At 30.6% G+C, this 12,402-nt stretch overlaps 1 protein-coding gene across 1 annotated transcript in view; it reads left to right on the plus strand.

Annotated features, from left to right (window-relative positions):
* LOC118197896 (glutamate receptor ionotropic, kainate 2-like) overlaps positions 1-12,402 on the plus strand; it is a 533,731-nt gene that overhangs the window by 353,909 nt on the left and 167,420 nt on the right. Inside the window, exon 9 of the mRNA XM_085809703.1 lies at positions 9,303-9,416. Coding sequence (XP_085665829.1) covers positions 9,303-9,416 — 114 coding nt within the window. The remainder of the gene's footprint in view (positions 1-9,302; positions 9,417-12,402) is intronic.

Genomic DNA, 12,402 nt, shown 5'->3' on the forward strand with positions numbered 1-12,402 from the left:
GAACTTGCAGTAAAATTCTAAACAGTGAAGATTCAAATTTATTTGTAAAGAGAAATATAAATATCATCGGTATCCATTTTTATGCGCAACAAAAGGCTATTTATGTCACATTTCCTTTTAGTTCTTAAAAGGCAGCAGCCGGCACGAATATTAATAAAGAAAATTTGACAGAGAAAGCTTAGTCCAAATTAACTGAAAGTGAATCACGGCTCTTGTCTCACTACCGTTTTATTCCTTCAGAAAACTTTGAAAGGGCTTTAATTTCAATGCAAATTGTCAGAATCTTGTTTTTATATATTTATTTCCCTCTTTTATCGCCTCGTTGAGGATATAGATTTTATGCAAATGACTCAGCCAGGATTGGAACCAAAAAAATTTTAAAAATAAAAATTAAGGAATAGAATGCTATGCGGAAAATGCCTGCCGTTGCTTTCATCAAAATCCCACCTTGTGCCGTGTTGGGGAAATATTTCTATTATTATTTCATTTTGTCGAATCATTTTTTTTAGTTTTCTTAAGTCAGGTGCTTTTAGATACATTCTAATTTGCATTGTTTATCTTATGAATATTTTGATGTCTTTAAACATTCGCATCTTTGCTTGTGATTCATTTATTGTTTATTTTTATATTTTTGGAACAGTTAAATTTTAAAGGTAAAATACAAAAGGAAAATGTTCAATTGCAATATGAAAGTAGACATATATTCTGAAATTCTGCTTATATATAAGTGACAAATAAAATATTATAAGTACAGAAAATGGATATCATTCCGTTTATATAATATTTATATGTAGTTTAAATGCAGCCTGATTACTATTCAAATTTGAAACAACACATTATGCTATAATTATGATTGAAAATTTCAATTTACTACAGTTCGTATAAATTTAATTCAATATTTAAGTCAATTTACTTCCTTATCAAACTTGAATAGAAACATTTCCCCACTTTGATTTTAGTACCTTTAACAAACGTTACTGTTGCCAGTAATTATCGTCTGGTATTCAATTTTCTGAAAATGCTACCAGATATATTTTCTGTTTCGCAAACAATCTTAAAAAACTTTCGAAGATTACTTCTATCAACTTCTAAATTTAAGAATTTTTAATTTAAACAATAGAAAATAAAAACTATTAGAAAAATCTTATAGGGACGTGGACAATTTCCTATATTCAAATAAAATAACAATTTTAATTAAAAGTGTTTTATAGTTATCAGAATTACAATTAATTTGAAATCAATATTTGTTTGAAAAAATATATATAGCTGTTATGCTTCTAAATTTAATACAGATAACATTCAATTAAAAAAATTAGAAAAATACAGCTATAAGTTTTGAGCTGTCGATCTACTTACCTCTCTTTACGTTTATAATGTTTTGCTTTCCACCTGATTTTTATGCATGTTATTTTTGCTATAAAGTGCGGTATACATAGATTGTTTCACATATTTTAGTTTTATAAATTATTATTTTCGGGGCATATTGGATAATTTTTAGGAAATTTTTAGAAAACCTAACATTGGAAATGAATAAAATGCTGAAAATTTACAAAATGGAAGTTACTGAAATTCTCGTAAATTAAAATAATTAGGAACAGAAGAAAATTTCTGAAAAATTAGCTGTCAGAGATCTATAAGACTTTTGCACAAAGCTTTTTTTAGGCATGCACGTGGGGTATCCTCAAACTTGGGAAAGGGAAACTGTGAATAACGACATATCTTATGAAAATATATGCACTAAATTAGGTAGAAACTTTGAACAGATGTACAAAAGCAATTATTCTCTGTTGGTTTGTAAACGCCGGTTAGGATTGTGAAAAGGAAATTATTTAATAATATATTAAATGCTTGTAAGACAAATAAAAGGGACAAAATTATCGTGTTTTAATTCATGGCTACATAATTAGCAGAAAAATATAAAGACTGGAATATTACAGATTAGAGTAAAGTACATAAAAATTTCGGGTACTTTTCCGCTTCGCCGGCGCAGGCGCCAATAATGGTACAATTGATGCCAAACGGAATATCGTTGCTGGCAACCTTTTACGCTTCATTTTCAAAACACGTCGCAGCCATTTATTATCAGATTCGTTGTTTCTTTCAATACTTACAATTGCATAGTATTTTAATACAATTACATAGAATTTTACCAGATATTTCAATTTTATGTTTTAAGGCCATTCGCGGTATTTAAGTCAATTAGGATGCAATCATACCGCTCACCCGTAGGCGAAAATATATAGAAAATGTAAAGTCGAGGGTTAAATTCATCAATTATAATGAGAATGCACTAGCGAAGTAAAGCACTGCGGTTTTACATAATTTGAGTAAGCTATTCGTACGAATTGAAATAATTCTCGCTTTTAAGCTTGTATTCCAAATTAAGATTTAACTTGAAATTAATGTTGATAATTACTGAAAGAATTAGATTTTTGTAGCGTAGTTTACGTGAGATGAGATCACTTGGGGTCACGTGATACGAACCGGCGAATCAGGCTGTTGAACCATAAAAGCAGTAGTAAATTCTTAAATTAATATCTTTTAACAAATTTATTGTCTTAATGTATTTGCTTTTTACAAAATTTTAAACGATATTAAAATGTTTATGCCTTTCAAATAAAAGAAAAAATCTTAGAACTAACATTTGTTAACATTTATTATGTGTATAGTATATGTTGTCGCCAATAAAGTCTGCTTGGCGATATTTGCGCCGGCGAAACGGAAAAGCACCAAATATTGTTATCTGTTTCCTATCACTGAACGCTTACTATTCAATTTGGTTTTATTACCTTTAGTTATTGTTAAAATCTTACTTCTTAATATTATTTATTCTTATAAAGTTCGGTTAGACGAACTTGCATTTTTGTTAGTACAAGTTAATTCATTCAATATAGCGTGCGTGAGAGTCTCGAATATGTAAAACCATTATGTGATTTGCTTGTTGCACTCAAATGCGTGTGAAAGGAAGCATTTCTGGGAATCCCCGCTTTCAACAAATCTGATTAGTTAACTTATACGAAAACTTACCGTAAATATATTTTCTTCTTCCTCCCTTATGCGAAACATCTTCCCAACTAGTAAAATATCCTCAGTAAGTAAGCGCAACAGATGGCTAGGTAAAACAGCTTCAGCCAGAAACTTACCCTTTACTAGTGCTGGGAAAAATCGCGATTCTCAGAAACATTTTTTATAGGATGGCTGTATGTTATAACGCCACACCTGTTATTGCTGTCTCGTGCGGCTAAATTTAGCTTGATCCTCTACTATGCAGAAGTCCGATTCGAAGAATGAGCGTCTATTTAGAAGGCGGAAGATTCATTTGTTATCGGAATTAACCATATATTTTGCTCCAACAAATAAAAACGATCATTCATCTCGAATTTCGAAATTTATTCCACGCTTAGTCAAACTAAGCCGCAAGCTCCATTCTTAGAAGTGCCTTTCTCTCAAAAGTTAACTATACTTAATTACTTAGTATAAATTCATGTTAAAGCAAAAGTAAATACCTTAACGATTTTTTAATTCCAAAATTAGAGAAATGTTAAATAAGTATGCTGATAAAACGTCAGCGCAACATGGGACGGAACAAGTTCCAGCAAACTAAATTTAAACTATTTAAATATGCTATTCTACAATCAACAAGGAAATCGTTTCAAGCTAGGAAATCTCAGAACACAAAAAAGCATCAACATAGTTTAGAAAGAAACTTTTAAAGTAAGTTTTGAATCCACGTGTGAGTAAAACCTTGTGATTTTAAAGAGAATGATGAATGCACAGGGTACTGAAACCAAATAGTAGCTTCCAAGCAGGAAAGATAAAACATGTTTAATGCGCTGGGTAAAAGTGAGCGAAGCATTGTAGATCTAATACTCAATTCTATCCATACTATCATTATTTCGAAGTAAGGTTAATTATATTTTTAAGACATTGCAGTGCAAATTTCGGTGTAAATAAATTTCAAAGATAAATTTAAAATATTACAAGAATGAATTAAATAGTGTGCATGTCGTTTTTTTGTGCCTTTAGTTAAATTTTAAATGATTAAAAATAAATAATTTTTAATTCTAGGTAATTAATATACTATTTTTAATATTCACACGTCTAACAGCAACTTTGTAAGAAAGTTAAAAGTATTTTATTTGAAACGTCTTTATCTTTAAATCTTGTCATTTAATGGTAATTTTAAATTTAAAGGCAATTAATAATCTTGTATTTCAAAGATACATTTATAACTTATAAATGCCCAATATGTTTTTAGTATTAATATAGAAATATGAAAATATAATCACAAGTTTGTAGGTATACGTTTCACACTATCTGAGGTGCTCGGTGTTTCCTGGACTTCACGCAGAATAAAAGATGCTTCATTTATGATAATGGGGCACTTTTTTCTCCGAATTCTCAGGTAGATACGGTAGTTCCATTCATTTTGGTTCAAAGTGAAATTGTACAAAATTTTAATTTGTTAACAGTTATATCTTTTTTCGGAAATTAACTTTTGGAAAATCCATTTTCGCCTTTTCGAAGTAATTATGCAAAATTGATAGACATCCCACTTAAATTCTGCTTTGATGGTTCTATACTGTTGTAAAAAGTCCTGCAATAATAGTAAAAGGACACTATATAACGGATTTAGTAAGAATTTATATCAGGAATGCAACAATTGCGAGGTGAACCTTACATGTATGATGTCATTTCAGATTTGAAAGTGTATAGGAATATTAATATTTATTTTATGTTAAAAATTATAAACTCATTTATTACCATGGCGAGAACCGAACAAACGGCCAAGTGAACCAAAGATGGGTAACGTGCAGCTAAGATAGGTGCTGTACGGGTTTTTCTTAAATTCTGATGATTATAGAGCTTCTTGATTATTATAATTTTTTTCCATGCAGTTTTATTCAAAACGTGATAAACAAAATACATTTTAATAATATATTATATTTATAAATATAATTATATTTATCAATACAATTAATAGATATAATTTTGATAATCTAGGTGTGTATTTATAAATTAAAATTATATTTTATTTATAAATAAAATTATAAATAATAACCTAGATTATCAAAATTTCGCTCAACAAGCGTGTCTTATTTATTTCATTCTAACTTACTTTTCTTTCTCGTGAATTCCTTTTTGACTGACAGATGCTATTTATAATAAAAATTTCAAAATATAAATTATTCTAATTGGGTAAATTTAATAAATGATCATTTATCATAATTAAATTTTCTTGTAACAATATTAATGAAACCTATTGCCAAAGCCCAAGAGTCTCTGGATCTCGAGAAAGCGAGCCACAGTTGCACGGTCACTTATCTTCAGCTCTAGTAGGCTATGATTCCTCCAAGATTGAATTTTGAGATTTGCTGGTAGAGTATTTTCTTCTTGGACGAGGTATACCATGACCTTTAAAACTAAACACAAAGAGAAAATGCGATTTCGAAATGGAAAATCACATTTCAATCCATCGTTTTATACTGTTTCAAGGTGTCATTTATTTCTATCTGTAACATACGCATGTCGAGAAAGGCTAATCATTTGCACATCTTAGCACGGTCTAGTTCTCACGGAAGTTTCAGATGTGTTGTGCATTTCATTTACGTATACCAAATTTAATTTCCAGCAGTGTACAACTCAATAGAACAAAATGGAGAAATCATTAGCTTTTGCTCAAAATATATGCCATTTGCATGCAATATTCTTAAAAATGTTTTCCATGAATGCATTTTCTCTCAAAATATTTGATTCTGCATTAGAGTGCAGAAAAAAACTTCGAAAATGTTTAAAAGTAGTCGGATGAAAATTCTGTCTCACTCAAAATCTGTATATGGACTGATATATCACTCGTGAATTTTTTCAAAATTTTTGTACTTCATCTTCATTCCCTGCAACGGCATTGAAAGTTTGTAATAGTACCGTAAAACCATAAATTTTCGAAAATTATCGGATGAAAACGAATTACTTCTCAAAAGTACTCTTCTACCTCTATTTTACTTCCCGGAAGAACCTTGAAATTTTGTAATAATACGGCATAACTGAGAATTTTCAATAAATCTTATTTTTTTTTCTAAAATTAACACAGCACTGTTGTAGGACTAACTTTATGAAAGTACAGCTCTTAGTGGTTTAATGAAACACACGTAATTTGTAACGGAGATAAAAGACTAAGGACGGAGATTAACTTTTATCCGTACTTAACAAAAGATAAAAACGTTCATTCACAATTTTTTGCAATACGAAATATCACCTTTTTAGGAGTATATTTATATGTGAACAATTTATTTCCGCATTTGTAAATTAATAAGTTTAATAAAAGCACCAGACTGACCGATGAGCATCCACAACTCGTGATGGAGATAGTTTCTTATACTTTTTTCCCAACATTACTAAAATTATCAAAATTGAAACGGCATGAGATGTTGAAGGAGAAAATTATGCCAACAAATAAAGAAGCGTGTAATAATTGAAAATTAAACATTTGTAGAAACAAAATAGATTTTCATTATTTACCTCAATTTTTGTCCCATTTGGGAAGTCTTTCTCATTTATTGAATGCTAAATGTAAGTTATTTGGTGGTTAAGGGCACTCGGTACCTTTTGAGTGATTTTTTTTATTTAAGCACTTTCATCTACTTTTTATGAATAATATTAAGTGGTTTTATGAGACGAAATGGTTTTAAGCTGAAAAAAATTTTTTTGCTATTATGTTTTGTTTAATTTGAATTTTTTCTTAAATTAAAAATTCTTTCTTCTTCCCCAATTTTCAATATTTTTGCTTCAAATGTTTTTATTGTATTCATAATAGTGTTTCTAATAACTTTACGGATCGATTTTTTAATTAATGAATTAGTTTCTGAGAAAAAAATAAGAAGCACATTTTTATATAAAAATTTTTAAAAAAATATGATTTCAGTAACATTTTTACTTCCAATAATTTTTCTTTCCACTGTTTTTGATTCCTTGATTCTGTTCCACATCCTTGATTCTATTTAGTATATAATTTTAAGTAAGCAGTAATTTTATTAAATAATTTGGTCCATATCTGAATAAGTTTTAGGACTTTAAGTAAAAGGATATATTAAAAAATTGCAAACTGAGAAATCGCAGTTTAAAAAATGTAAACTGTCTGGATGGTTATTAAATCATTTCCAATTTCTTAAAAATTTTATTACTGAATTTCAATACATATATATATTTATAATAAAACTTAGCACGGCTCAATTGATTAATATGAATATAAATTACAAGCTTTTGTTTAAAACCTTATCTGGCTAGAAATATTGCAAAAATATCATAAAATGCAAGTAGAATTTTCCTTTACCTGTTTTTGTTTTCTAAAACAATCTCAAAACAATTTTAATGCATCAGTTAATTATAATATATTTTCTAAAACGCTTATAATCATTATTAATAATATTAATTTGTCGTTTTATTCATTTATAAAAAGCAAAATTTGAAATTTTAACGGACATAAAACATTTTATTTAAACCACTCAGCAGCTTATGCGATTTCTTCTCTTATTTTAGCCATTTGTTTTCGTGTATAAATTCCACTTTAAATTAATTTATGTGCATTTTAATTAATTAAAAAGTTTAATGTTTGTTCCAGCACTATTCCAATAATGCTACGGTCAGAAATTTGATCACTTTCATTACATCACCTCTTTCTGTTCGTATCTAATCACAGATAATTTCAACTTTTGAATAAACATAGCATTTTTGACTGATAATACATATAAAATTATTTGCTGAGCTCAGTATAAATATATAAACTTTCCAGTTTAAAGGTGAAAAAAATTTTTCTTTACAACTTTAATTTGTATTTAAATAAATCAGTATATACGCATAAATAGAGTTTTTTGATAGTTGGAGTCATATTTAATTACACTCCTCTTCATTTACACTGATTTTTAGTGAAGTAAAAAAAAATAAAATAAACACTGAGGGGGTGTGGCATTTAAAGGGGTGTCAAAATTTTAAAAACCTTTTTATAGCATTTATTATCGTCAGATGATTTCAAAATTCCTCTTCAGTGTAGTAAGTGTATTAAGGTACTTTTTCAGCAAAAAAATTAAAAATCGGTAATTTCATTGACTTTTGGGGTACCGAGCACCCTTAATTCAATGTATTAGAGTTATTTGAAATAATTCTTCGACCGGAAATATAATATTTAACTGTCAATACGCTTGAATTACAAAGAGTAAATAACAGAATTTTTTTAGATACCAACTTTTAGACTTAAAACAGAAAAAAAAAATATATATAAATCCGAATTTTTATTGCATCATTATTACTACTGTTTAAGTATGTTTTGACAAATATTTCGTAAATAAAATTTTCAACTTTTCAAAAATTTATTTTTCTAAAAAAATTGAAATTTTGTATAAAAGTTTTTAGCTGTCAGCTGCTTTTCGATCGTGCATTCAACCCATGTGCAATTTGAGTTTGAGATCAGTGCTCCAAAATAATTAGAATATTAACTTCTTTCGGAAATCATTCCATCTTTTCTATATACTATGTTGTTCTTTTGGTATATTAATATTATAGTTAAAAATATGCTTTTCTTTATGTACACTGTTCATATTCTATTAGTAGTCCAAAGGGGCTTTATCCCTGAAGGACTATTGTTTTGGTTTTGCGATTTTGTATTGAATCATTCTAAATGTCCGTTTCACTTTCCAAAATGTTGCCACCGAATGTTAGAGTCCTGCATTATATTTGAAGAAATTAAATAATGAAAAATATGCATAAATGTATTTAGTATATTTCTCGCATTGTGATAAAACAACGGGTGCATATAGAGCCATCGAATTTTGAATGACGTAATCCTCCTACGAATATGGGCATGTGGAAGACCAAATTTGAAATTTGGAATTTGTTTTATAATCGATTTCATTTTTTGTGAAACTTTAAAGAATTTTTGATTAACAAACTCAACGATTTAAAAGCGAGCAATGGCAACACTATACGGGGGAAAAAAGACCTTTTTATCTCCAGCGCGCGGAACTGTGTATAAGAAATTCTAAAGATAGGCTCATTTTAAAATTATTTTGCGACATTGCTATTGAACTGAATTTTATGGTTTATGTGCAAAGAACATATTTAATAAATAAAGGTGACCTACCAAACGTTAATAAAACGCCCCTTTGGACGTAATTTAAAATTTGAAACCTTGAGTTTTTTTTCAAATAGTTTTCTTTATACTATACATTTTTGATAATATACTCGATACTATCAAAATAAGTCATATGATGTACTGAATTTAAATAACTTCATATTATTCATTTTTATAGGTGGGTGTTTGGCATCCAGTCAGTGGAATACACTTTACATGGAATGATACTATCGCCTATGAAGAAGCTATTCAGTCTTTGCGCAATAGGACATTGAAAGTAACAACAATATTGGTAAGTGGTATTTTTGCGTTTGGTAACATAAACCATACCCAAAAAGGAAATTGCTCTAGGGTATAATATTAATGACACCCGCCGAACTCTAATGTCATCAGCAGCCGTGTCGTTTCCTAACCTATCGTCTTCAGCATATGCTGACACAACAACAAAACACATACTTATCTAAAGACAAATAATCATTCTTTGACTCATTGTGATAGATTATTCCCAGTAGACTAAAGGATTTCTTGTTTATATTGCCAAAAGCAGAGTTGATCTGACAAAGAGGTAACAGATAATTCCGATTAATGGTGTAAGGCATCTAGTTGCAATCGCCAAGAAGTAAAAAGGTTGAGGTCTGTATGACAGTTTGTTATATATCCTTTATTAGTATCCATTTATGTATAATTTTACTGTCGCTAATTTTATACCTGCATACATATATGTCATGTAGATGAAGATGGATACATGAGGAAAACAGAAGAAGAAATTTTGATTTTTAGTTTTGATCAATGAAACGTTCTTATTTTAAACCAAGCAGTTTTTATGATTTTGACATTTACTTTAACGTCTTTCCATATTCCTCACCAAAGTGCTTCGCCTGCTGTAGAAGCCGATACTTTACGCGCCTTTAGATTATTTAAGATAGCTTGCAGCTCAATATTTAACTGTATAGTTTTAGACTGCAGATCAAGGTTTGAATTGATCTGATTGTTCTTATTTAGTTTGCATTGCCACAAGCAGGAGTTATCTGTTGCTCTAGCCGAGTCCTGTATTGTTTCTGTTCAATAAAAGATTGTTGAAAGCCTTTATAAGTCTTGTCAACCGGTTTTAAACATAGCGATGACTTTCCAACTGTCTAGCAAGCTTATAGAGGATTCAGCATTAGATTAAATATAACCTCATACCATGTAATACCGTATATAGTATAATAACTATAATAAAAAATATTTACGGTTTTCCGTGTAACCAGTAAAATATTTTATTCACATGAATATATTATCATTTATTTTTATATTCACATATAAGATGTTTCATATTATTATTTCATTTATTTTCATTGTGTCTATTTTCAGTCCTTTTAAATTGTCCTAACACACGCGCGCCTCTCCAAACACCACACACACACAACAAACAAACAAACAAACAAAAAATTAAGGCTTCCAGATGCCCATATTCAGTGCAGGATTGCGTTATTCAAAATTGGATGGCTCTATGTACCGTTGTTTTATCACAAAGCAAGAAACATGCATACATTTATGCAGATTCTTCATTATTAAATGTCTTCAAATCTAACGCATGGCGATAATATTTTGCGGCAACAATTTGAAAAGCGAAACGGACATTTAAAGTTTCGACTCAAAAGGCCAAAACAAAATAGCCCTTCTGGGCTCACGCCCTTTGGGCTAAAAAAAACACTGTTATTTTGTTTCATGATCCAAGAGAATCTAATTAAATACACTGGTGTGTAAAATTAACGACGAAGTCGAAAAATTAGCATATCAGCTGAACGAAAAGGCAGAGCGGACAGAAAGATCAATCAGGAGATTAAGTAAGGTGATGTACGGTAGCACATGCGCAGATATGCAGGTAGACGTAATGGGGGAGTGTCTGAGTAGTATAAAGCATGTTGTCGGTGTAAGATCAGTATTTCTGGCAAAGAGATTGCACGCCGTATAGCAGTTAAAATCACCCCGAGTTGCTGCCTCAGCGAGAAATGGCGAATAATCAATCTGTTAGACGACATCTGGATGCTTTTACTCGAGGTCGAATAATTGGGAAGATGGAGGAAGGCCGCAGTGTGACAAGTGTGGCTGCAGAGTTCGGAATTGCTCACAACATCGTTTCACGACATTAGAGACAATTTCAAACTACAGGAACAGCTATCCGGGGGTTTAGTAGTGGTCGTCCACGAGGAACCACACCCGCAGATGACTGGTATATTGCCTTACAGGCCAGAAGAAACAGGCGGCAGACAGCGGGAGAAATCGCTAGACACACGACACAGGCAACTGGACGACCGATATCGCGTTTTACCGTGGCCAGAAGACTGCACGGTGGTGGTCTGTTTGCACGACGCCCTGTACGGTGTGTACCTCTAACGCCTGCCCATCAGAGAAGGCGTTCTCTGTGGTGCCGGGAACACCGGAATTGGAAAGACAATGAATGGGGACGAGTACTCTTTACAGTTGAGAGCAGATTCAGTCTGAGTAGCGATTCTCATCGCATACTCATCTGGAGAGAGCGGGGAAGCCGCAATCATCCCTCGAACATCATTGAAAGGGACAGGTATGGAGGTGGCGGTGTTCTCGTTTGGGGAGACATCATGCTTGGTAGTCGTACAGACATTCACATCTTCGACGCAGGATCTTACGGTATTAAATGTGTTGATTTGGAAAGCTTTTGTACAAAGTTATATTGAAAAAACCGTCTCGTCCTTAATTTTTGCTCATCAGTGTAGCTTTATCTGTTGTTTCCATACTCCGTTCGCATGAATATTTTCGAATTCATAAAATAAATGTCATATGTCCTCATTTTCTATTTGTAAGAATGTGAAGTTTGATCTTAAATGTTAAGCCCTTGTAAGGTATTAAACTTATTAAAAAAATCCCATTTCCTAAAATCTGAATTTATCTGATTGCATCGAATCAAAAAGTCTTATAAATAAAAGATTAAGCATATTTCATACATTTATGCACTACTTTATAATTAACAGTAGTCATTTTAAGGTCATATTAATGCTGTTTCGTTGGAAAGAATTACGGTTTGGTTTCAAAAGTCTTTTGAATAAAGATTTTAGTTTGACAGTTAAGTGTTGTGTCTAGATGCAAAACGTACTTCATGCATACAAAAGGCGAAATTACTTTTTTCCATGTTTATTTCTTCCATAGTTATGGCATATTTAAATCTGAAATTAAAGTATTGTCACTTCCTTAATCAACTAATTAGCGTATTAAAAAATGAAACAGCGCTTTGATCTGCTTTAATATTCTTCCATATA

Source organism: Stegodyphus dumicola, chromosome 2 (assembly GCF_044657685.1).
Source record: "Stegodyphus dumicola isolate Sdum_Otavi_A_Nest chromosome 2, ASM4465768v1".
In the NCBI taxonomy this organism is placed as follows: Eukaryota; Metazoa; Arthropoda; class Arachnida; order Araneae; family Eresidae; genus Stegodyphus; species Stegodyphus dumicola.